The 21779-nt window shown below is 41.6% G+C and overlaps 2 protein-coding genes and 1 long non-coding RNA gene across 4 annotated transcripts in view; 2 read left to right on the top strand and 1 right to left on the bottom strand.

The window, feature by feature from the left end:
* Positions 1 to 2978, top strand: part of efhd2 (EF-hand domain family, member D2) — an 11223-nt gene extending 8245 nt beyond the window's left edge. Inside the window, exon 4 of the mRNA XM_034876814.1 lies at positions 1684 to 2978. Within this exon, the coding sequence (XP_034732705.1) occupies positions 1684 to 1815 (132 nt within the window). The 3' untranslated portion in view covers positions 1816 to 2978. The remainder of the gene's footprint in view (positions 1 to 1683) is intronic.
* Positions 2979 to 4374: 1396 nt separating this feature from the next.
* Positions 4375 to 17052, bottom strand: LOC117947673. Its single transcript, XR_004657291.1, has 3 exons — positions 17041 to 17052; positions 11057 to 11066; positions 4375 to 4461 (listed from the first exon to the last, which is right to left on the bottom strand). It is a non-coding gene; the product is annotated as an uncharacterized LOC117947673 (long non-coding RNA).
* Positions 6299 to 21567, top strand: dedd (death effector domain containing). Of its 2 annotated transcripts, none has more exons than XM_034876813.1 (5): positions 6299 to 6657; positions 13342 to 13981; positions 16599 to 16703; positions 16870 to 16971; positions 20947 to 21567. In XM_034876813.1, the coding sequence occupies exons 2-5, from the start codon at positions 13417 to 13419 to the stop codon at positions 21351 to 21353; spliced, it is 1179 nt and encodes a 392-aa protein (XP_034732704.1). In that variant the 5' UTR covers positions 6299 to 6657; positions 13342 to 13416; the 3' UTR covers positions 21354 to 21567. The 2 variants fall into 2 exon arrangements, with proteins under 2 accessions (XP_034732704.1, XP_034732703.1); XM_034876812.1 differs by having other exon boundaries at positions 6300 to 6657; positions 16837 to 16971.
* Positions 21568 to 21779: the final 212 nt, after the last annotated feature.

The raw sequence follows: 21779 nt of genomic DNA, 5'->3' as shown, positions 1-21779 counted from the left end.
CGCCTGTTAGAACTCGTTACCTGTATTAACTGCGCCTGTTAGAACTCGTTACCTGTATTAACTGCGCCTGTTAGAACTTCCTGCCCTGGAGTAGTAATAGTTTTAGACTGACAGGTCTTCTCATTCTTTCTAGTGCTACTGTGTTTAAAGGTGATTCATTTTATCTCTAATTGTTATAATTTGATCATTAAAGAAGCTCATAAAGTGGTTCCTACTCAGAGAGTCCCAGCTCTATTGAGCCACCTGTTCCTAGAGCTCGATCAGCCTGGTTACAGTGCTGAAAAGAAACCTGGGCTTGTTCTTATTTTTCTCTATTGGTGATGTGTAAACATCTGGCATTTCTGAGGGCCTTCCTAAACATCTTCAGACTGTCTGGCCAGTCTAAACAAGATTCTTGTTTGGAACGCCCTTTACTTTCAAGTTTTCGTGACATTTGTTTTAATTTGCGAGTTTTGGGAGTTATACCAAGGTGCTAGTTTCCTTTGCTTTGTCATCTACATAACTAAAACATGAAAGTTAATTGTCATAGTCTTCTTTTTGAGAGGAACAACAGTCTAAATTCGTCTGTAAGCAGGTCGTAGCAACTTCTACATATTTATGTTTTATTAAAGCATGACATTTAGAGTTAGATGTTGTTTGAATAGCTCTCTTAGATGTACCTACAGCACTGTCAGATAGGCATCTAGTGTGGAACCGTTTGTTTAATTTTAATTAAAGTAATATTTCATTTGAAAGTTATTAGTGGTATGATAACAAAGGATTCTGCAGAAATACAAATATGGATACTATTTAAATGATAGGTCAAATAACCATTTTACCAGATTTAAAACCTTGAGATTAGAATAAGGAATGCTAGTAGAAATTTCTGATTTCGTTTTGGAATTCAGAGGGACTTATTTACCATTTTTTTAAGTCAATTTGATTTACAGTGTCAAGTCATGACAGGAGTTATTTTAGGGCACTGTATAGATAAAGTTGGTCTAGACCACACTTAATAATATTCATAGACCCAACAGTTTCCCCCAAGAGCAAGATGAAAGCTTCCTTTAAACAAGCGTCAACCTGGGACAGACCCTGACTCTTGGTGGGAGGCCACCTGCTGCTGCTGGTTGGGACACTGATACAGATAAACAGAAATATGATTCAGAATACTTATAGCATGATAAACTCAGGCAATTATACCAACAAGAAATAGAACTATGACAAGAAATACTAGTAGTAGCAGTGCAGGGCGTCGAGCAGGACCACGGCAGCAGCTCCAGTCATGATTTAGGTGCTACTCCAACCCATGGAAAACGCTCCGGGGCTGCTACCAACAGGCTTTACTGGGACGTGAATGCTCACAAACACAGTTTAAAAAAAGGTGCAGTTGAATTAAGAAATATCTGATACATGCACCAGTAGATCAGTCCGTAGAGACAGGGCTTTAAATCTGGAGGGTAGCCCGTCCTGGATGTTTTTGAACTCCTCCTCCAGTTTCCAATCTGCACGCAACGTGGCACATAGCGTTTGGTCAGGTCTATCTGGAGATGCTATCAAAATAATTTAGCAACGTCAAACTATTGCAATGGCTATGTACTGCAGACTCTGCAGCTCGCACCTTGCAACATGTCCTGATGTTTGCCTCCCCCAACGTCCCTTGCGCTCCATCCCATGTAAGGTGTATGATTTGCTGTTTGGCAGGTCCAGGCCATTAACGAGTCCAACCGCTTTGAAGCAGAAATCCGCCAGGAGCAGGAATCCAAGAAGAAGCAGGCCGAGGACCAGAAACAGAGACGCGCTGCTTTCAAAGAACTGCAGTCAGCCTTCAAGTGACCGCCTCCCTCTTCTTCAGGACCTCCCGCTTTTTATGCTGCACTAATGTCAGTTTGTCAATGTGTGTGTTTGAATGCTCCATGTATGTCAGTGGTTGTCCTGAGTCAAACACAGGCTCATGGTGCCCGACGTGCTTGTCAGGGAGCTTACATGTATTTTTTCATTATAGTTAATTGGTACTGCTTATTAGGGCTTGGTTTCAAAAAATCAATTTTCCAATTCAGTGTGATTGATCTGATCTTTACGATTTAGAAAAGTCACAAGATTGATCTTTTAAGAGGCTCCATTTTGTTTTAAAGTAGACTGAAGACATTGGAGTATTTCTTAGATTGGCATCAAATGAAACTACACAAAGTTAAGTGAGGACAAAGCACCGGCACGGCCATGTGGGCCTGGAGGGCTTTAAGTGTCTCCGCATCACCCCCTCTGCACTGAAGAAAAGCACACGTTCGCTTTCTGTCTCTATGTAACGGCTTTGGGAGTCAGTTCTTAAAACAAGATTCCTATTTTCAATAATGCTACAGGTTAGAGGATTCCTTGTACAATTTACAGCATCTGAATCTTTTTGTACATCCATTAATATTAAGTAATATATAAATTGCTATGCAGTATTTTGGTGTCAAACTTATGGATTTGTCCCTCTAGTCAGCCTACATAAATGGCTTACCTAGACCTGACACAAAGTGCTTCTCAGTCTGAACACACAGCATGTGTTGTCTTTTCTGTAAACTGGCCAAAATGATCCCGTGTCCATGGCGTTCTATTTTGTAGACCAGTTCTAAATACGCGTGTCCCCCGGCTTCGGCTACTCCGGGTGTCAGCTTGTCTGAGATGTATCTGACCCCTCATTCCAGAACTCAAGGTAGTGTTTAATGATGAACAAACAGCTGAGCTCTTTTTTTATTGACGGCTCTGTATTTTTGTACGTCGGGGTTGGGTGGGTATTGAGTAGATTTTGGATGTGGTTCGGGATGGTTGTGGTGGGTTTTTTATGAGCCCTCTTAATCACAGCTTTGAATAATGTACAGTATATTTTAAATGTAGGTCTTCCCAGCCATTGTTCTTATCATTTTAATAGCATTGTATTATTAAATCCTGGTTTATGTCATTGTTTCACCACTAGCTGCTTTTACAAAGAATCCAGTTCAAACGAATGAACAAGTCGCAAACACACACGTTTGAATTGATTGTTATGCAACCAGAATAGCCTAATCATAAACTAGGTTAAAGGGACTTTTCTTTAATAATTCCATTACTATGTGTGAAACATGTTGACTTCACATTTGTTGTCATGGTGATACTACCGCAAGGCAGGTGCATTTTAAAATGGAGCGCATAGCCTCCCTTTATCCACAACTACTCCATCTGTGATGTTAAATCCTAAACGTTTTCTCAATTACTACTCCAATGGTTTGGTGTCATGATGACTTGTTCAACGGGGATCGCTGGTTTCCTCCATCATTTTAGTAATAAAGGGACCAACAAATAGTCTTAGTTACTGACAGGGCAGGCAGTAGGTCCGTACCCAGGGTAGTAGGTCGGCACCCAGGGTAGGTCGTCCGTACCCAGGGTAGGTCCGCACCCAGGGTAGTAGGTCCGCACCCAGGTCACCCAGAGTAGGCCTGCACCATTCGGGGAAAATATAAATCACCTTTTTTTTTTCTTTTTTTTTTAATTAGAATTGATATCACGATTCTCTGCCATTGGCAGTACCAACCACATGGTTTTTGGCGCCGATAGGACAGCCTGTAGACGGAGGGGCTGCATCTCCGGGAGCGCTTTAAAACCTGTTTCATACAGTCTGTTTAAAACTCACAGAAGAACGTAGCAGCGTTTGGGATGCAGTCGGCTCAAAAAATTAAATGATGTTTTTTTTTTTTATAAATCAAGTTATTTAAAATGAAATCATGAACGTTGAATGGCGTTTAATCAATGCCTTGCCGTAAAATAAACAACCGTTTACACATCCCAGTGTTGATTAGTGTCTGCAGTTGTAACTAGCTGAATAAACTACTTAGTAGCTGTAGAGATAATGATCTCTTTCAAATATTATGCATTTATGTCTTGGATTATTTCTAAAAGGAGTGGACCAGCATGAAACACTGGCCACCTAAAGGAATGCACACTTTCCTCATGTGATGTATTACAGTCAAGCACTTTGTAGGGCACGTTTTAGAAAAATATTCTTATGGATGATGTAATTAAACTATATGCCCTTGGCCCTCATATATTTAAAGCATTCATCAAACGTGTCAAACACACCCGCCAAATGTCAGGATTATCATTTTAAATAGACACAATCTAATATCTTTCTAATATTTGGTGTCTTGGTACAGTGCAATTTAAATTAGTTTTATAAAATTAGTGGGACTGAAATGATCTTCATGAAGGCTTTCCATAAAAGACTTTGAAATCAGTTTTAGGATGCAGGGTTTCTTTAAAAGGTTGATGGTTGAATTGACAGTTGGGTGTTGCAGCTCTGTTAGTGAGCCCCCTTTGGGGGTTTCAGGGTTCAGACATATCTTAGGGTGGTCAGTGAGTATTGGGGATTTTTCTCACATTTATTATGTTTTTCCATATGAAATGAATAACTGTTGTTGCCTGCTGTAACAAAACACTGTTAGCTGCAATATATGGATTTTTGTACTACTGATTTTTCCAGAATTCCCTCAGTATTCAAAAGAAGCCCCATTTCTTTTGGAAAATGAACAAAAACAAATGATGAAGTCTCACACATCAATCACACGTCATTCCATTAAATATGACCTAAATACTGATAAATAATTCCATGAATACCTCAACTCAATTCCATAATGTCCTTATTGTTACCAGAACAGTGCCCCATGTTGAAGCTACTGTCATTATGCTCAGTCCTGTGGAACAGCAACATCAATGTGAATGGAAATTATATCTCCATTGTTATGTAACAATTTCTTTGTCAAGATTTTCTTTTCATTCTTGGTCCAGCATTCTATCATACTACTCTCATGGATACACTGAGAGACCCGTACCTAGGTGGGAGGGGATGTGGGGGTCTCTGGGCTGGACAACAATCAGGGAGGGGTTTTAAACTAATATGAGAATTATTTGATTTTTATTTTGTATTCCCTTGTTTTTTTTGTTATGGTATGTTGAAAAACTGTAATACACCTTATGTTGATCTCCAATAGCATGCATCCTTTTATCACAATAAATTGTCTTTAGATTGTGTCACCACTGTCATTGTGCTACATCAAAAGAGATTCAGAATCAGAAAAACTTTATTGCCAAGTACTTGTTTTACACATACAAGCAATTTGATTTGGTGTTGTAGGTGTATGCCACACACTCTAAACAGAGGTTAAGAAAATTAAGGATGAGAATATAAACAATATAAGTATAAATATATATATGCACAGTATGTATTAAAAATCAAAAGAGCAGTCCAGCAGAGTTAGCACGTGGCATGTAGAGCCAGGGGTGGGGGGTGGAGAGCTTCAGGGGGGCTTTGGGCCTTGTTGATGACGCTAGTTGCAGATGAGAAGAAAGGGCTGTTATGGTGTGAGGTTTTGGTCCCGACTGGGGACCGGTTTTGGTTGGGGGCTCTTTGGGCCCTATCTTGCACCCAGCCAAATTGACTTTGTACACTGACACATGTATCATTCCTATTTTGCCCTCGACACACAGCAGACTTTCCCCTCCACAGACTCCCGGCGGTAAATTAAGGAGTGAACTTTCTCCATTGCACTGTGAGATGGAATACACCTTGGGACAGAGAAGTAGAGCAGGAGGGAGAGGGTCTACAGGCCCAGACAGACCCCTCTCTCCCTCACTGAGGAGGAATGTAGGCCTCAGCTACGCCTGACCCGTCAGGCTGTGACTAACAGGCTACTTTACGTGTCCATTTCATTGGCTCTTTTGAAGACTTGAGCTGGCTGCACATGTCTAAATGAAGGCTCTCACAAATAAATAGTCCGTTTTACATTTTCTGAATTGTTAGAGTGCCTTGAGTATTGAAGTTGTTGAGTTGTGTGTCCCTGATGTTCCTCCATGCCCAGGGATAAAAGAAAGCTTATAGCTTAGGCCCAAACTGTGTGTTGTGTTGTTTCTGGTTTAAAGAAGTCCTGTGACCTCTGTGTTTGTTAGACAGATTCAGTACTGGGCTTCAATGAAAGCCTAAAGGGTCCCCTTTCCAACGACACCAAGCACCATATTATAGAATATTGACAATATCCCTACCATGAGCCTAAACCAGATATAGCCTACCCAGGTTTCAAAAACAGAATTTGTCTTAAGGGGTTAGTAACTTCATGAGCTAAAGAAGGGATTTCGCCACCGCCCCTGCACTATGGGGATTTTTCTAGTACTAGGAGTGTATACCTATGAGACTTTGTCCCCCCCCAGATGATACCCATGGCTCGTGGACTAAACAGTTCACATACCAGTTGGTGGCGGTAAGTCACCAAACCGTTTTTTGCCAACCGCCGTCGAACATAAAGAAGAAGACGGAAGAAATAGTAGACGAAGAACAACGACTAGAACTTTGACCTGGAAGTTCTTTCATTTTGGCCGAAGATAAAATTGTCTCTTTATTTTTCCTATGAAGTCAGTCAGGGGACCAAAACCATGAAACGAACTGTAATTTCTGGTCTGAAATAAGTCGTGCCGCACACCGAGAGACAGGAAACATACCAGTTAAGCATTTATCGTGTAGTCGATCTAAACAGTCACACAAATCGCATCCTGCCCTTAAAGAACCTTTGCTGTGCTGTTAGCACTGGGAGGCTAACTTCGCTTTAGCCGCCTAACGTTACCGAACTGTTATTGTGTTGGACTCGTCAGGGATATCCATAAGGACAGGAGGTAATGTAAAGTCTTTCTTGTATAATTAGCTGTATATGTTGTTTTGCTTGCTGACTGCTTCGTTTGGCTGTAGCGTTAGCTGTAGCATTTAGTTTTGGACACGTTAACAGCGAACGTGGACTAGTCTACGATGAGCATTCCCAACAAACCAAGACGCTAATCAAAGGGATGGGATTCACGTTTCTATAACGTTACCGTATCAAATGTTCAGCTTTTTAGTCGCCGATAGCGAAACAGGGTCCCGTTTCCCTTCCGACTGTGGACCATTACTTAGCTATATCAACATCTTGCTATCGTTAGCCAGCTTCCAAGCTAACTTCCATCCGGCACGTAGCTAGTTGCTCCAGCTGGATGTGTGATGGAGCTAGCTCTGTGTTGACTGGAGCTAGCTCTGTGTTGACTGGAGCTAGCTCTGTGTTGGTTGGAGCTAGCTCTGTGTTGGTTGGAGCTAGCTCTGTGTTGGCAGGAGCTAGCTCTGTGTTGGCTGGAGCTAGCTCTGTGTTGGTTGGAGCTAGCTCTGTGTTGGTTGGAGCTTTTGTTTGGTCGACAGTAGAACCCGTCTCTACGGCAGTTACTGAAGTAAAGAGTCTGTGAGGCTGGTGTGTTTCTATAACCACTTATTTACTTCATAACTAATAACTCTCGTTATAGAACCAGGTGAAATCCCCAAACCACTTGACATGCCCCGCCACTGTACCCTAGCTTTCTGCTAACCTCCGGTGGACGTCTGACTCAGAGGAAGGCACTGGACCGCTGCATTGACCTGGCAGGACGGTCCAATTCCAGAATATAATCATAAATCATCCCAATGTTAAACGGAAGGAATCAGACATTTGACTCATGGCAGTGCACTATGGAATGCCGTTTTGGTCAATATTAAATAAATGATTAAATTAATAAATATGCCTTTGAAATGCATCATGAAATAAATGAGGCAATAAATAATTAAATACATGTAAATATTCATATATAAACCAGTTTATTAGTTAAATATAATAAAATGTTTTACCTTTTTTATGGTATTTTCATTTCATAAGTCCACGTTTATGCATTTCAAAAGTCTTTTTTCATACATCCACATTTATTTATTTATGTGTACATTCATTTCCTAGTGCCACATTTGATTTCCCTTTTTCATGTCGGGGGGGGGGGGGGGGGGGGGGGGGGGGGGGGGGGGGGCCGTGGCAGGTCTATCTCTTACATTGAGAACATTCATTCTAACCCCAACCGGCCGGTCAGACACCGCCTACCAAGAGCCTGGGTCTGGCCCAGGTTTCTTCCCAAAGGGGAGTTTTTCCTCGTCACTGTTGCTTGCTCTGGAGGAAACTACCAGAACTGTTGGGTCCTTGTAAATTCTGGAGTGTGGTCTAGACCTGCTCTATCTGTAAAGGGTCTTGAGATAACTCTTGTTATGAATTGATACTACAAATAAAATTGAATTGAATTGAATGGGGGGGGGGGGTTAGGGAATTATAAATGTTTTTGCCCACCGTAGCCTACTCTTTTGCTCATTAAGTAAGTTAAGTCCTCTAAGGCCTTGTTTACAAAGTTAGCCAGCATGTTGCCTGGAACATCCAGAGGCGGGCGCCATCCCCGGTGCTTGTAGTACCAGCGGTAACGCTGACTTCTTGGACTTGGAAATCTTCCACACAAACTGTGGTCAAGCCAGCCGGCGCTCTGATCTCCGTGGTCCAATCAGCCGACTGTAATTGTAGTGCACTGTCATACCGGCCCGCGTGGTGAAAGCACTCAAACGGCCCAGATGGCCGTCAACCATTCAAAAAGTACTTTTCTGACATATTTGTCACTTTTTTTCAATGTTGTGGGTTCCTTTTGAGATTTTTTAGACAAATTTGACTTTAGGACAACATGAGGGTTAATACAAACTACACTTAAAAGCAAGATGTGAAAAGAATGACAACTTGTTTCATTTGTCATGTCCTGGAGAAGTATTACAGTACCCACAATCCTAAGTGTAACAGCAAAGTCTCCCTTGGTAGTAGGGTTGGTACCTTTCACCTCTGAACCAGTACTAGTTGCAATATGGTATCTGAAATATGGTTCCCAGTACCCAACAATTATTTTTTTGGTACTATCCCTCTGTAATTACCTAAAATAAAAATCAGTTGTAAAAATAATTCCAAACAACAATAGAACATTTTTATTTATTTAGAATATTTTAAACTGACAGAAATTTAACTAATGTTTCCCCTCGCTCTCTCCTCCCAAACCTGTCACTACAACCTATTAAATAGACTTAATTTCTTAATTGTAACTTTTATTCTTGTATATTATATTTTAGCCTATTCATCATGACCGTTTTTAATTTCTCTTTAATGTTTTATGTAAAGCACTCTGCATTGCCTTATGCTGTAAGGTGCTGTAGAAATAAAGTTTCCTTGCCTGACAACCTCAGCCTGTCAGTCAGTCCCCAGGGCATAGATGCCTGCGTTGTGCCTTCTTGTCTCAGAGGAAGTGTAAAATCAACAGCTCTCCGTATAACAGTGAAAGGTGTCCGCGTGAGGCTCTGAGAAACTGGACCACACTGGAACTTCTTTGTGGGCGTTGGCACGTCTCGCTGGGACTCAGGCTGCTCAGACCTCTGCTCTCTGTCGGGATGCAGAGAGGACACAAAAGCTAGCGCACAACTTTCAGGTACCAACATTTGGCACAGTTTGTTTTTACGTGAACCAATACTCTGTAGTGGCGACGTGAATCGGTTGGTACTGCTAAAATAACAGTGTTCGGTACCCAACCCTGCTTGGTAGGGTTCGTTGTTACCATCGAAATGTTTCCTGCACCCCAAACTTGCAAACGGCTTTAGCGAGTAACTTCCACTGAAGTCTACGATCGTTTCTGAACTGTCCCAACGGCCCTTTTTTGTCATTCTATAAATGTTCTTTTGGCCAAATCAAATATTTAATGTCACAATTCCACTCGCAGCTGGTTGGCCTGGTTCCTGGCTTACCTTAAAACCTTGCCTCTCATAGCAACATTTTGCGTATTGCACATTTTCATGGCATCGTGTAGCTGTAGTAGGCAGGGCATAAAAATAACTCCTCTGGCAAACGGGAGGCAGCCAGATCAAGTTGTGACTATGTTGTCTATGCTAGAGGTGGATAAATAATCCAACACAATATTCAGAAACTCGAACTGATGTAATATTGCCCTGTCGATTTAGATTTTTTAATCTTGTTTTACTCAGCAACATAAAGAAAATCCTGTGTGTGTGTGTGTGTGTGTGTGTGTCTCTGCGTGCGTATGGCCAGTAGATCTGGGTTTTATTGGCCCCTTAATCAAAGATACTTAATAATGATTCATCCAAACAAACAAAATTACTATTCTGCATCTATAAATATGAGTCTAGTCAATATAGTTGGACTTGCACTATAACAATACATAGTTATTCTACAGTAATGCCTGTTTTAATTTACGTTGAAAGGCCTGAGGAAGGTTATAGCGTCCTTCACTTGCTCTTTGGAAATTCCCAATAGGGATGATTGTTATCATGAGTCAAATTTTGTATTTTGGCACCCAGCAATGTGGAAACCTATTTTGCTGTGAGCTTACATTAGCTAGTAATTATTAGAGCACCCCGCGGGCCCTCCACCTCCCTCCCAGCCTCTAGGAGACTACTTTGCAGGGAGGAGAGCAGACAAACAGTTGCAGCAGCTGCTGTGCGGCGGAGGCACAGCGACGTCTGCTTATTACTAGCTAGCTCCCTGCAAATGAAGAGCGGGGCCCAGCTCCGGGCTAGCAGGGTTTGAGTTGCTGCAACCGCTACTGAAGGTCCAAAGCATGTGTGGACTCTTTGTGGCCAGCTTCACGCTTTTTTGTTGACGTTTGTGAACTCCATTTTTAATCAACGTTAGATAGTGTTGCCCTTAACTATTACAAACAACTGACTCGGGAACTAGATTGGCCTGAACAATATCGGGACAGTAACTAGCCAATCAACTTTCCCATCATGCTGTTTTACTAGCCCCCGGCCATTGGGCCTTTGCTTATGTCAAATGCTGCTCTCCCCTTTGTGTGTTCATGTACTTCCTTCACATTACACTGCTACTTTCAGTCTGCAGCATACTGATAAACCGGCTAAGCTGCATTGTTTTGGCTTGACCTGAACGCCATGCTGTACTGGAGTACTCATGAAAACCACAGGTTAGCCCATCAGCATTGCGTCCCTTTGCAAAAGGGACTCTGCTGCGCCCCATTACCGTAACATGGCAGTTCATTTTACACTATGATATTTAAACTTTGCAACTAATCTGCAGGTCACATGCATACAGAACCGTAGGGGTGGTTCGTTACACTGCTACTGTTCAACATCACTGATGATGTATTGATCAATGCAATGTATTTCAAAGCACCAAACAAGTCGACGAAATTAAAGAATGACTTGATTATTGCTAAGACCATATGGTTAAAAGTGAATGATTTATTAATAATGGGATAGTAACTAGGGCTGGAACAATACACTAAACCCAGGATTTGGGTTGTATTCCGATTTTTGACTCACGGTTCAACACAGGTTTGTGGATCTGAGTGTCTCAATTTTTTTCTAGATGAGATCAACTTATTTCAACAGTAATTTGCTGTTAAATGACAAAAACATCCACTAGATGGGGAAAGGGTATTTTACAATAACTTTGAATGCACCATGATGCCGCTACACTGCTTTACGTCCCGGTGTTGAAAAATGTACCCACAATTTCCACTGTTTAGCTGTCAGCACTTTAACCGTGTGTAACCCAGCTGCTGCCAAGTGTAGCGTTAACTAGCGCCACGTGCGGCGATGCTACAGTTACCCGTAACGTCTGTTTTGGAGCATCAGACAGCAGCGCCGGCATTTCAGTGGGACCGAAATCGGCGTTGCTGTTCGGACCGGTAGATACACATGGTGTAGACCGGGTCTCGGTACCCAACCCTAACAGTAATAGCCGCCACTTAATGTAAGTCACTTAAAAGTCAATACATTTTGAAATTTAGGAGCAAAAGCTCCTAGGAAAAAAAACTTTCAAGCCCTGTTCAAATTAGTAAAACTAACTTTGGCTTTGGGGCCACGTGTAGTTGGATCCAGGCAAGGTCCCTGATGCAAAAAGCCCACTTACTGCACATATTTTTATATTTTTTATCCAAATGTTGTGATTAGATGACATAAAGACGTTTTCAGCATAAATGGGTGGCTATAAATGATCAGAATGCAGAAAATGTCTTTGATGCTCAAAATTGGCATATCAAATAGATTTGAGACATTTTATGGTTTATGGTTCTTTATTGCACAACATTCAAGCTAACATTAATGAACATAGTTTGCTTGCCAAAATCGAATGTGCCATCTCCCTACAAATGATTAATGTTGCAAGTTGTAAATGCTTATGTGCCAGCTAACAGCAACATGTCAAGCTACAATAAGAAAGCATTGCTATGAGGATGCATGGAAATGCCAGACGACAACAGCAGTGGCCTGGGATTTTGGCACAGCAACGCTCCAAACTGTTCCTGGAGATCCTGGATCAGAGACACTTCACGGAAACCATTTGGTTGAAGAGTTTTTGGATGACTGAGACAACGTTTAACTGGTTGTGTTTTGGCCCGTCCCTTGCGCCAGATGTGGCACGCCATTGTCCTCCTGTTCCACGCTGTATTACCTTTTGCATGCAGCAGGTAGTCAGATGCAGAGGGACCCCAGGGTTTGCTAACATTAGCTTCTTGTCTTACCTGGGGTCTGATAAAGAGTACATTTATCAGATTCAGTGTCCACATTGCCATTTTCTGATATACTGTAGCTGTCATATTTCACGTGAACCGACCGAGTGCAGTTTTCATGTTGCAGCTGTTGTTGCTGTGTCACTCTGCCCGAGGAGAAACTGCTGTACTTGCCCTGTTTATTTGATTGCTATGACAAACAATGTATTCACGAACACTTGAAACATTCATTTAATTGGAAAATAATCTTTATTTAAATACTGTGTACCTTCTCCCACATCATTGCTCTGTTACTCGAGGCTCATACTCAATAGATTAGTGGAAGTCTTGGCTAAAATGGATCCAAACCTTAAATGACGTACAGCCAGATGATATGCATATGATCAATCATAAACAATAAATCATTATGGACTACTGGGATGATTTTGTTGGAGACATATAGAAAAGAAAAATGTAAACACTTTTTTGTTGAACTTTGATGCTTTACAAACAAAGCGAGTAAGCGCTGTCTACTCTTGTGAAGAGGGGATTTAGGGAGATATACGCTGATTGGCTGCAATCCAGACAAAAGGGAATGACTTGTAACAATTATGTAAAAGGAGAACGCTGAAAGTTTACCTTTTTATCAAGTAGCAAAGAAGTCGCATCAACGCAACGTCCTGCAATGTGACTATGGGACATCACAAACACACACGCACACATATATACAGACGATGAAAAAATATCCCACTGCCCAACCCAACACAGTTACTTCATTAAATTACCACGGCTGTGTTACGTTGAGGTTCTGTTTTTCTGAATGTTTTAGTTAATTGTATTTTCTGACGTTAACACTATAATAAACTGGGAAACCCTGCAGGTGTTTGCAGTTGTTGGTTATTGATAAATGATGATGGCAACTGATGGTAAAATTGCTTGGTCTTAAACAATATACATGAATTAAATTAAATGTGATCTCTCACTCTTTGTACATAGTTTATCAGCTGGGGCAGAGGAAGACAGCAGGAGTTGCAGGGATTCAAGCATCCCTTTTCATCATCGGGCCCTGAGATGACATCACAGCAGCCTCAGCTTCCCAATGCTGTTATTCCACCCCAGCTTGCCCAGAACTCGTCTGCTCAGCAGGCCCGGCCTCACATTCAGGATAATCAGCTGGACTCGAGTCAGAGCAGTGCGACTGCTGGGCCTCTGGATCCCAGAGCTCTGACCGGCAGGCCGGGCTCCACTGCTGTGGCAGCAGCCAGCGGGGAGGTGGCCAACAGAAACGTCTCTGCCTCCCGCACCAACTCAAGCTTGTCCAGAAGAGATGGGGGCTTTGAGCCGTGGCCTGAGGAAGCAGTGGACAACTCCCATGGGCTGTACTCTCTTCACCGCATGTTTGACATAGTTGGAGCCCAGCTAACCCATAGGGATGTCAGGGTACTGTCGTTCCTGTTTGTTGATGTGATTGATGAGTATGAGCGTGGCGGCATCAGGAGTGGAAGGGATTTCCTGCTGGCGCTGGAGCGCCAGGGTCGCTGTGATGAGACTAACTTTCGACACGTTCTCCAGCTTTTAAGGATTATCACCCGCCATGACCTGTTGCCTTATGTCACACTCAGAAAACGGCAAGCTGGTGAGTAACGCAGTGTCATCACTAGAAATATAAATGTAACAATTGACCAGCTGATTTAAATGTATTGCTCTTATAATAAAGGAAAGATTTTTTTTTTGAATAAATTAAACTAAGAAAAATTCTAATCAAAGTTTAAAATGAGTAAATGCAGATTTTAAAATTAAGCATAGCTCTGCCCAGTATTTCCAAGTTTTTTTACGTAAACCAAAGTTAAACATAGTATAATCCACATGGAGATGCATGCTTAATACCTGTCCAAAGTAAAATTAGTGGATAAATAATGTGCATGCTGTCTGGACCTTGTAAGTCGGCTATGAGGGGGTCTATAAAAGTCAGTTTACTTAAATGACATAATAAACACAAGGCTTAATACCAGGTCAAACATTGTGCTGGAGAGGGTAGACGTAAATACAAACTCTACAAAGATTCCACCCTTCTAGGAATATTAAGCTGGGGCTGGCAAAACATTTTTAAACCAGTGTGATATTAAGCCAAATGCCGACCATGTAACACATTCTTGGCCTACCTGCATGTGAAAATGAAATGCTTTTTTCATGTCACATCTGATGAACAAAAAGTTAGCAGGATTGAGGAACACAAGGCCTTGTGAGGACTAAACATCACGGAGCTAACGTACCGAGTAACGTTAGTACAGGGGTAGTGACAGGCTGCGGCTTGAAGTTGGAAGAAGGATGGGAAATAGTTTTGACATGATTGTAAACTGACATACCAGGACCAAATACTTTTTTATCAATAGTTAGTTAGGGTTAGAAATGTTAAATAACACTTAAAATGTATGAAACTAAAGTGTAATATTTTAAGGTTTTCTAAAAATCTGTCACTACACTGAATTGCTGTCTTCAATGTGTAAGAAGATGAAGTTAGGAAAATGTGCAAAAGTGGACATGGTTGTAACTAATATGACTGCCTTAAAAAACTTGAATAATATTAACATTGTATGCAAGTTTTTGTAAAAGCTCTAAAATTGCCCACTTTCATTTAAATGAAAATACTGTCAATATTTTCAAAAAGTAGGAAGAGAATGTACAAGTTGTATAAAAGTTGTAATGAATGAAAGATATGGAACGTTTTAAGATTTGAATGCAGACTCAGGAAAAGAGGCAAGTAGGCAGGAAAAGTGCTGTGTCATGGTTAAGAAAAAAACAGATAAAGTGACATGCTAGAAATACAATGCACTGTGACTGTTCAAAGCCAGGCTGATGTTGGAAGTCCCTCTAGACAGACCGTGGAACAACAGCCACATGCTGATGCCTGGGTAGTGTGGGACATACAGGACAACTAGAACTACACTGGATTGCTGACTTGAATTGTGTAAGAAGAAGGTGAAGCAGTAAGAATAGTTAAAAAAACACCAATAATGTTTGAAAGATGTGGAATGTATTAATTTAATGTTCATAGTTCATTTTAATATGAAGCTAAATGAGATTGGTGGCTTCACTTTGGAGGAAGAAGCAGCTAAAGGAGAATGAGTCTGAAAAATAGGAACTGTGTCATATTAGGGAATCTCAATCAGCAGTATTTTCCAAAGGTATGAATGGAAATTAAAAATGTATTAAACTCAGTTAATGAAAGATTATCCATAATCAGGAGGCATAATATACCATTAGTATAGGAGAGGAAGAAAAGAGAAAAGGAGGGGCAGTTGGACGCAGCTTCACTGGAAAGCTCACCTGGCCTGTGTGAAAGTCTCATTGCCTCCCTAAGTACATTGTTAGAAAGGGCACATGATTTCCAAATGAAATTATGAAGAGCTAGAACTGCGGATGGTTTGCTCCTGCCTCTTTCAACTGTGTCAGGTGGGCCCGGCCCTCTGAGTCGAAGCATTCCATCCTATAAACACCAATGTAAAAATGGCAGAAGTGCTTATTTTTCTAAGCCTCAAAGAAGTCAGAATATTTTAAAAGGCACTAATGGGATTTGAAAGTTGAATACCACCGCTGAATGTATGAAAGATGTGGAACGTTTTAAAGTTTGAATGGCGTTCCTCTGTGAATGTATGAATGAGTAGCTAGCAGTTGAAAACTTGAATTTGTTTTAAGTTTGAACCTTCATTCAGTTTAATGGGGCAACAATGCCCGCTATAAATGCGGAATATTTCTGAAATTATGAATCTTATGAATATTGTAATCAGTAGCATAGATGTCCTTATAAAACTGGGCGTTTTGAGGTATGAATGAAGTTTCTATGTTGAAAAATGTTGAAGTAGTTAAATGGCAAAAAAGTGGTATGGAAGAATAAGAATATAAAAGAAAAATGTAGGTTGCATTTGTGCATTAATAAATATTATTTGAATATTTAACAAATAACAAATGATATTCAAATGGTAATATAGAGAAAGATTGACTGTTCTAGTGCACACATTATGCCACATGTTCAAACCCAGGGAAATCTGTAATTTAATGGCCACGAAGCATGTCATGTCCTGTCATGTCCTGTCAATTGCGTCACATAACTTTTAACTCTTTAGTTCCTATTAAATCCAACAAAACAAAACTGGGGCACTGCACAGAAACTGGCTGTTGCAACATTGGTTCTGCATTGTGTTTGATGTATTCCACAATTAAAAATAACATCAGTAATCAACTGTTGTTTTCAGTGTGCCCAGACCCGGTTGACAAGTACCTGGAAGAGACATCAGTGCGCTACATTTCCCCAAGAGGAGCCGTGCGGAGCAAGGATACTGCGCTTCACAGAAGAACAGGTGGGACATTTCTTCAATCAGCAGGATAGGAGTAAGATAAGGAAATAAATGCAGCCAAGGGCACATCCTTGTAGATAACTATGTGCTGTCATACAGAAGCTTGATTAACATTATAACTAATGTCCCTTTCTAGGTCCTCACCCAGTCATTTGCTGTTCTCCGTCAGGACCCCATGTTGGCCCTCCCCGAACAAAGCCAGCTCCTCTTTTACCAAACCGCAAACGGAGAAGTCATTCCTCAGCTGACTGCAGAGAGAAGCAAACTTGTGGTAAAAAGAAATGCTACATATAGAGGGATCCTTTTGCAACGGGTGATGTTTGTGGTAATGCATTTGTACTGATACTGATTTGGACGTTGGTTACCATGGCAAAGGTCGAAGTTTTGAAGCATTTGAGGCAGCCCTATTTATAATTATTGTTCACTCATCAATCTACACTCAATTCCCCACAACAACAAAGCCAAAACTGGATTTTTAGAAATGTTGAAAATTGAAATATCACATTAAGGGACAATTCCGGTTGATTCCAACACGTAGCTCTGTTGTCTGTAAATTGGGAGGTCTGTCAGTAGAGAGAAAAACTAACCAATCGGTAGAGCCTACACCGAGTTATCCTCTTGCTAGAGTTAGCACTTAACCGACTTAAACAGGGCAAGTTTTAAATTGTGTTTTTAGCCTCTAAACATGTTCAAAATATCATTAAAAGTGCCTAGCCACGTGAATGGATTCCTTCTGAGTGAACACAGTGAATCCGACTGCTGGAGATGTGAAATAAATGCATGAAAGTTGGGTTCATTCAAGTTTAATTCTGGCGTTGAGACGGCAGTTAGAGAGCTTAGGGACAGTCTACAAACTACAAACAGAAAAGAGATAAAACAAAAATATATAGGCTATCAATTTAATGATTAAATAAAGTAGTGTATCCAAACTTACCTCAATTATCACTTCTTGCTAGTTTTACTACAGCACTTACGCATATGCTTATTTTTGAAAATATGTTAGTCTCTCTTTTCAGTGTTGTAGTTTGTAGACGGTCCCAAAGCACTCCTGCAGTATCAACAGCGGAACTAAACACAGCTGCATTAACCCAACTTTTATGCATTTCTTTATCATCTCCAGCAGTCAGATTCACTGTGTTTACTCAGAAGGAATCACTGCACATGGCTAGGCACTTTTAAAACTTTCCCTGGTTAAGCCTGTTTCTCTCTACTGACAGCACTCCAAATTAACAGACAACAGAGCTACGTCTTGGAATAGAACGGAATTCTCCTTTAAGTATGCAGACACTTTAAAAATAGCTCAGGAACAAGGGTTTTCCTTTCCATTTTTACGGCTTACAGCCAAAAACACACCAAGCGCATAGTAATGTAGCACAGCTATTTTTATGTTGGCACCCATGTTCTCCAGTATGTCCGTTCATACCGGGTGCGTAGCGTCTGCCTCGGCCCACGCGCTGCAGCAATAGTTTCAACGTCTCTCTATTTCTTGCAATAGACGCAACCGTATGTGTCAAGCCAGGCAGGTCATCACACAAAGGAAGACCACAGTGCAGCCGGATACTTAATACAAATACAACATTTCAAAATAAAACACCTGGGTTCATGGTGATTTTGGCTGTCTTGATGTCTCACAGCGAGACTCACGGAGGGAGAGAGCAACAGATGGACAGAGTTTGTGACACACACAGCCACGTAGGCTTCGATTACCAAAGTTTTACCCACTCATCCTGTCTCTTTCTGTCAGAGAGAGAGAGAGAGAGCCGAGAGAAGGAATGCGTTGTGACCATTGCGTCCGGTATCAATGGGCAGGCGCACGATCAGGCACGTGTTGACAATTTCCAAACCAGAAGTGTTCTTTGTCTTGTTAAAAGTGTTGAAAAAGCAACTGTCACTCTTGCTTGAATTAATAGGGAGAGGCTCAATCGGCATTACAAAAGTGTCCAGCAGTGGACAGGGCTGCGCTTTAGTCTTCAGGACTGTTGACAGCACATTGAATATTGAAGACCAGAAGATGCCAGCCTTGGAAAGCATCAAAACATGTGAGAGAGATGAGCATGTGAACTACCACAGCAGTCACAATTAGAGTTGGATAATGGGTATATTTCGGGCAGTCTGGCTTTGCTCAGGTGCATTCTGTTCACCACCTTCAGTTGTAATAAACTGAGCCGGGTGCAAGTGGAAGAAGAATCATCAGAAACAGCCTTTCTAGTTCTAGTTTTCTTGTTCACCCCACAAGTGTTCAATGGGACTGAGGTCCGCTCCATAACATCCATTTGTTCATCTGGAACCACAACTTTGATCCTTACTGGTGTGTTTTGGGTCCTTGTCTTGTTGAAAGACCAATTTCAAAGATATTTCCTCTTCAGCATAAGGCAACAGGACCTCTTCAAGTATTCTGATTATTGAAACTGATCCATGATCCCTGGTATGTGATAAATGGGCCAAACACCACAGTATGAGAAACATCCCATAACCACCATGCTTTACTGTCTTCACAGTGGACTGGGGCTTGAATTCAGATAGGGGTCGTCGGACAAACTGTCTGTGCCCCCTAGACCCCAAAAGAACAAATTAGTTCTCATCAGTCCACAGAGTGTTGCTCCTTTTCTCCTTTGGCCAGTCAATGTGTCCTTTGGCTAATATTAACCTGTTTAGTACATGTCTATTTCACATAGCCTTCTTCTCATCGTGACAGTTATCACACGTAACTTTAGGTAGAGATGTTGCGATTCCAATACCAGTATCGGAAATGCCTCCGATACTGACAAAAATGCTGGTATCGGCGAGTACTGGAGTACAGGCACCGATCCGATACCCCATAAACTATTAGAAATAGTAATCTATTTACTGGTTAGCTCCGTTAGCTTGGTCACAGTTCTTCTTCGCTGCTCTTAAAACAGTTGCGCTGCTGTTTTAGAGGGGTGAAGAATAATTGATCACCTAATGCCTCCTTAAAACAAGCTAACATTAGCGCATCATGTCGGCAGTACTTTACAGTGGATGTTCCCACCGGTAAGACGGCAACATGCAACATATGCAAAGAAGCAATTTCAAGGGGTGGCACGAGTGTTGGAAATTTCAACACCAGCAACTTAATTAAACATTTGAAGACACGTCACGCTAAAGAGCAAAACAAATTTACAAAAGCTACGGGGAAAAAAAGCACGCACTGCAGCAGCAAACCCTGGAAACTGCCTTGCATCGACGAGATAAATTCTCCAAAGACAGTCAAAATGCAACGACGACAGCCAACAACGTTTTGGAGTTTATTGTCCTGGATTACCAAACCCTGTCTGTTGTCGAAAATGTGGGATTTCGCCGCTTAATGGAGCATTTGGAGCCAAGGTACTGTTTGCCAGGTTGTCAATATTACTCCGAAACTGCGGTACGCAAATTATACGAGACAGGTAGGGACACATTATGTGTATGCTGAAAAACGTGCATGGAGTCAGCTTTACCACGGACATTTGGCGCTCCGACATGTGTCCCATGTCTTTTCCAAGTTTAACGTCCCACTGGGACAGAGAGTCAGCATTTACCCCTCAAAGTGCTGCACGCCACCGAGTCCCGAGGGTCACATACTGGCACATTAATGGCCGAAGCAATTGAGGGGATGCTAGTAAAGTGGAAAATCCACAAGTCCAACGTTCATCTTGTTTTGCGCGATAACGCTAGCAACATAAAGAAAGCCATGGACGAGATGGATGCACCAAGTTTGGGGTGCTCCACACACACTGTTATCTGTTTTCTCCTCTCCAATTAACATTGTAATCAAAGTCAGCTGTTCCTCAGAGAAATGTCTGGAACGACCCACTTTGCTCAGTGTTTCAGTGTGAAATGCACTATAACCAGCATGCCCAACATTTGCTTCCTTCCTTCCTTAAATATGGGCCATAACTGACACCTGTTTCTTCACATAATCAATCTATGCACTAATTGAACACAACACTATTATTTTGAACATGCCTCTTTCAATTAAAGATTAAATTACACAGAATAAGCAGTTGTTGGGCCTGTTGGTTTTCTTTGACTCTACAATACTTAAATTGTTATTATTATTATTAGTAGTAGTAAATTATTTGCCATTAGCTAATAATTTTGACTATGTTTTGGTATGTAATTTACGTGTGTGTAAGGTGCTGGAAAAGCTTTAAAATGGACCTTGAAAGTGCTTAAATTTGACCTTGGAAAAGGTGTACGAACCCTGTAAGCTTTCAGATGATTACCTTGTGCTCTCCTCCTTCAGATATCCGCCTACGGGTTCGTGCCGAGTACTGCCAGCATGAGTCTGCGCTTCAGGGTAACGTCTTCTCCAACAAGCAAGAGGCAGTGGAGCGACAATTTGAGCGCTTCAACCAGGCAAACACTATCCTCAAATCCCGAGACTTGGGCTCCATCATCTGTGACATCAAGTTCTCTGAGCTCACCTACTTGGATGCCTTCTGGAGGGACTACATCAATGGATCACTGCTAGAGGCCCTTAAAGGGGTCTTTATCACAGATTCCTTAAAACAGGCTGTGGGCCATGAAGCTATAAAACTGTTGGTCAATGTTGACGAGGAGGACTACCAGGCTGGTCGACGCAAACTGCTACGTAATTTGGTCACAAGTGGAGGGAGTCCACCTGGAGACAGCAAAGACTCTGTATCTTAGACGCTCTCCAGGTTGTAGCCTAAGGGAGAAAGGCTGCCGTGCTTTCCCCACAGGAAACAGAGTGAGATGTGGTTTGTGGTGCCTAAAGTGTGTGCCTAAAAGGAACTGAAGGACTTCCAGCGACTGCTTTAATTCCTAGAGAGCTAAGGCCATAGGATAGCTACTTGACACCCCTAAGCATAGCATGTGAGGTCATTGGGAACAATGTTGGCAAGAAGAAGAAAGGGTATACAGGTTGACATTATTTTGAATGTCAAGCTGTTTATTTTCTTTGAGGATAATGCTGACATTCGTGCATTGAATTTAACTAATTCCTTGTTTCTGGTTTGTTTTCATTGAAGCATTGAGCTCACTGAAACACATAGATGATCTTAACAACCTATTCAGAGTCCAGTTCTGTTCAATACAACGAAGTTACTCCCAGTG

Source organism: Etheostoma cragini, chromosome 7 (genome assembly GCF_013103735.1).
Source record: "Etheostoma cragini isolate CJK2018 chromosome 7, CSU_Ecrag_1.0, whole genome shotgun sequence".
Classification (NCBI taxonomy): Eukaryota; Metazoa; Chordata; class Actinopteri; order Perciformes; family Percidae; genus Etheostoma; species Etheostoma cragini.
This window is presented reverse-complemented; position numbering and strand designations above follow the sequence as displayed.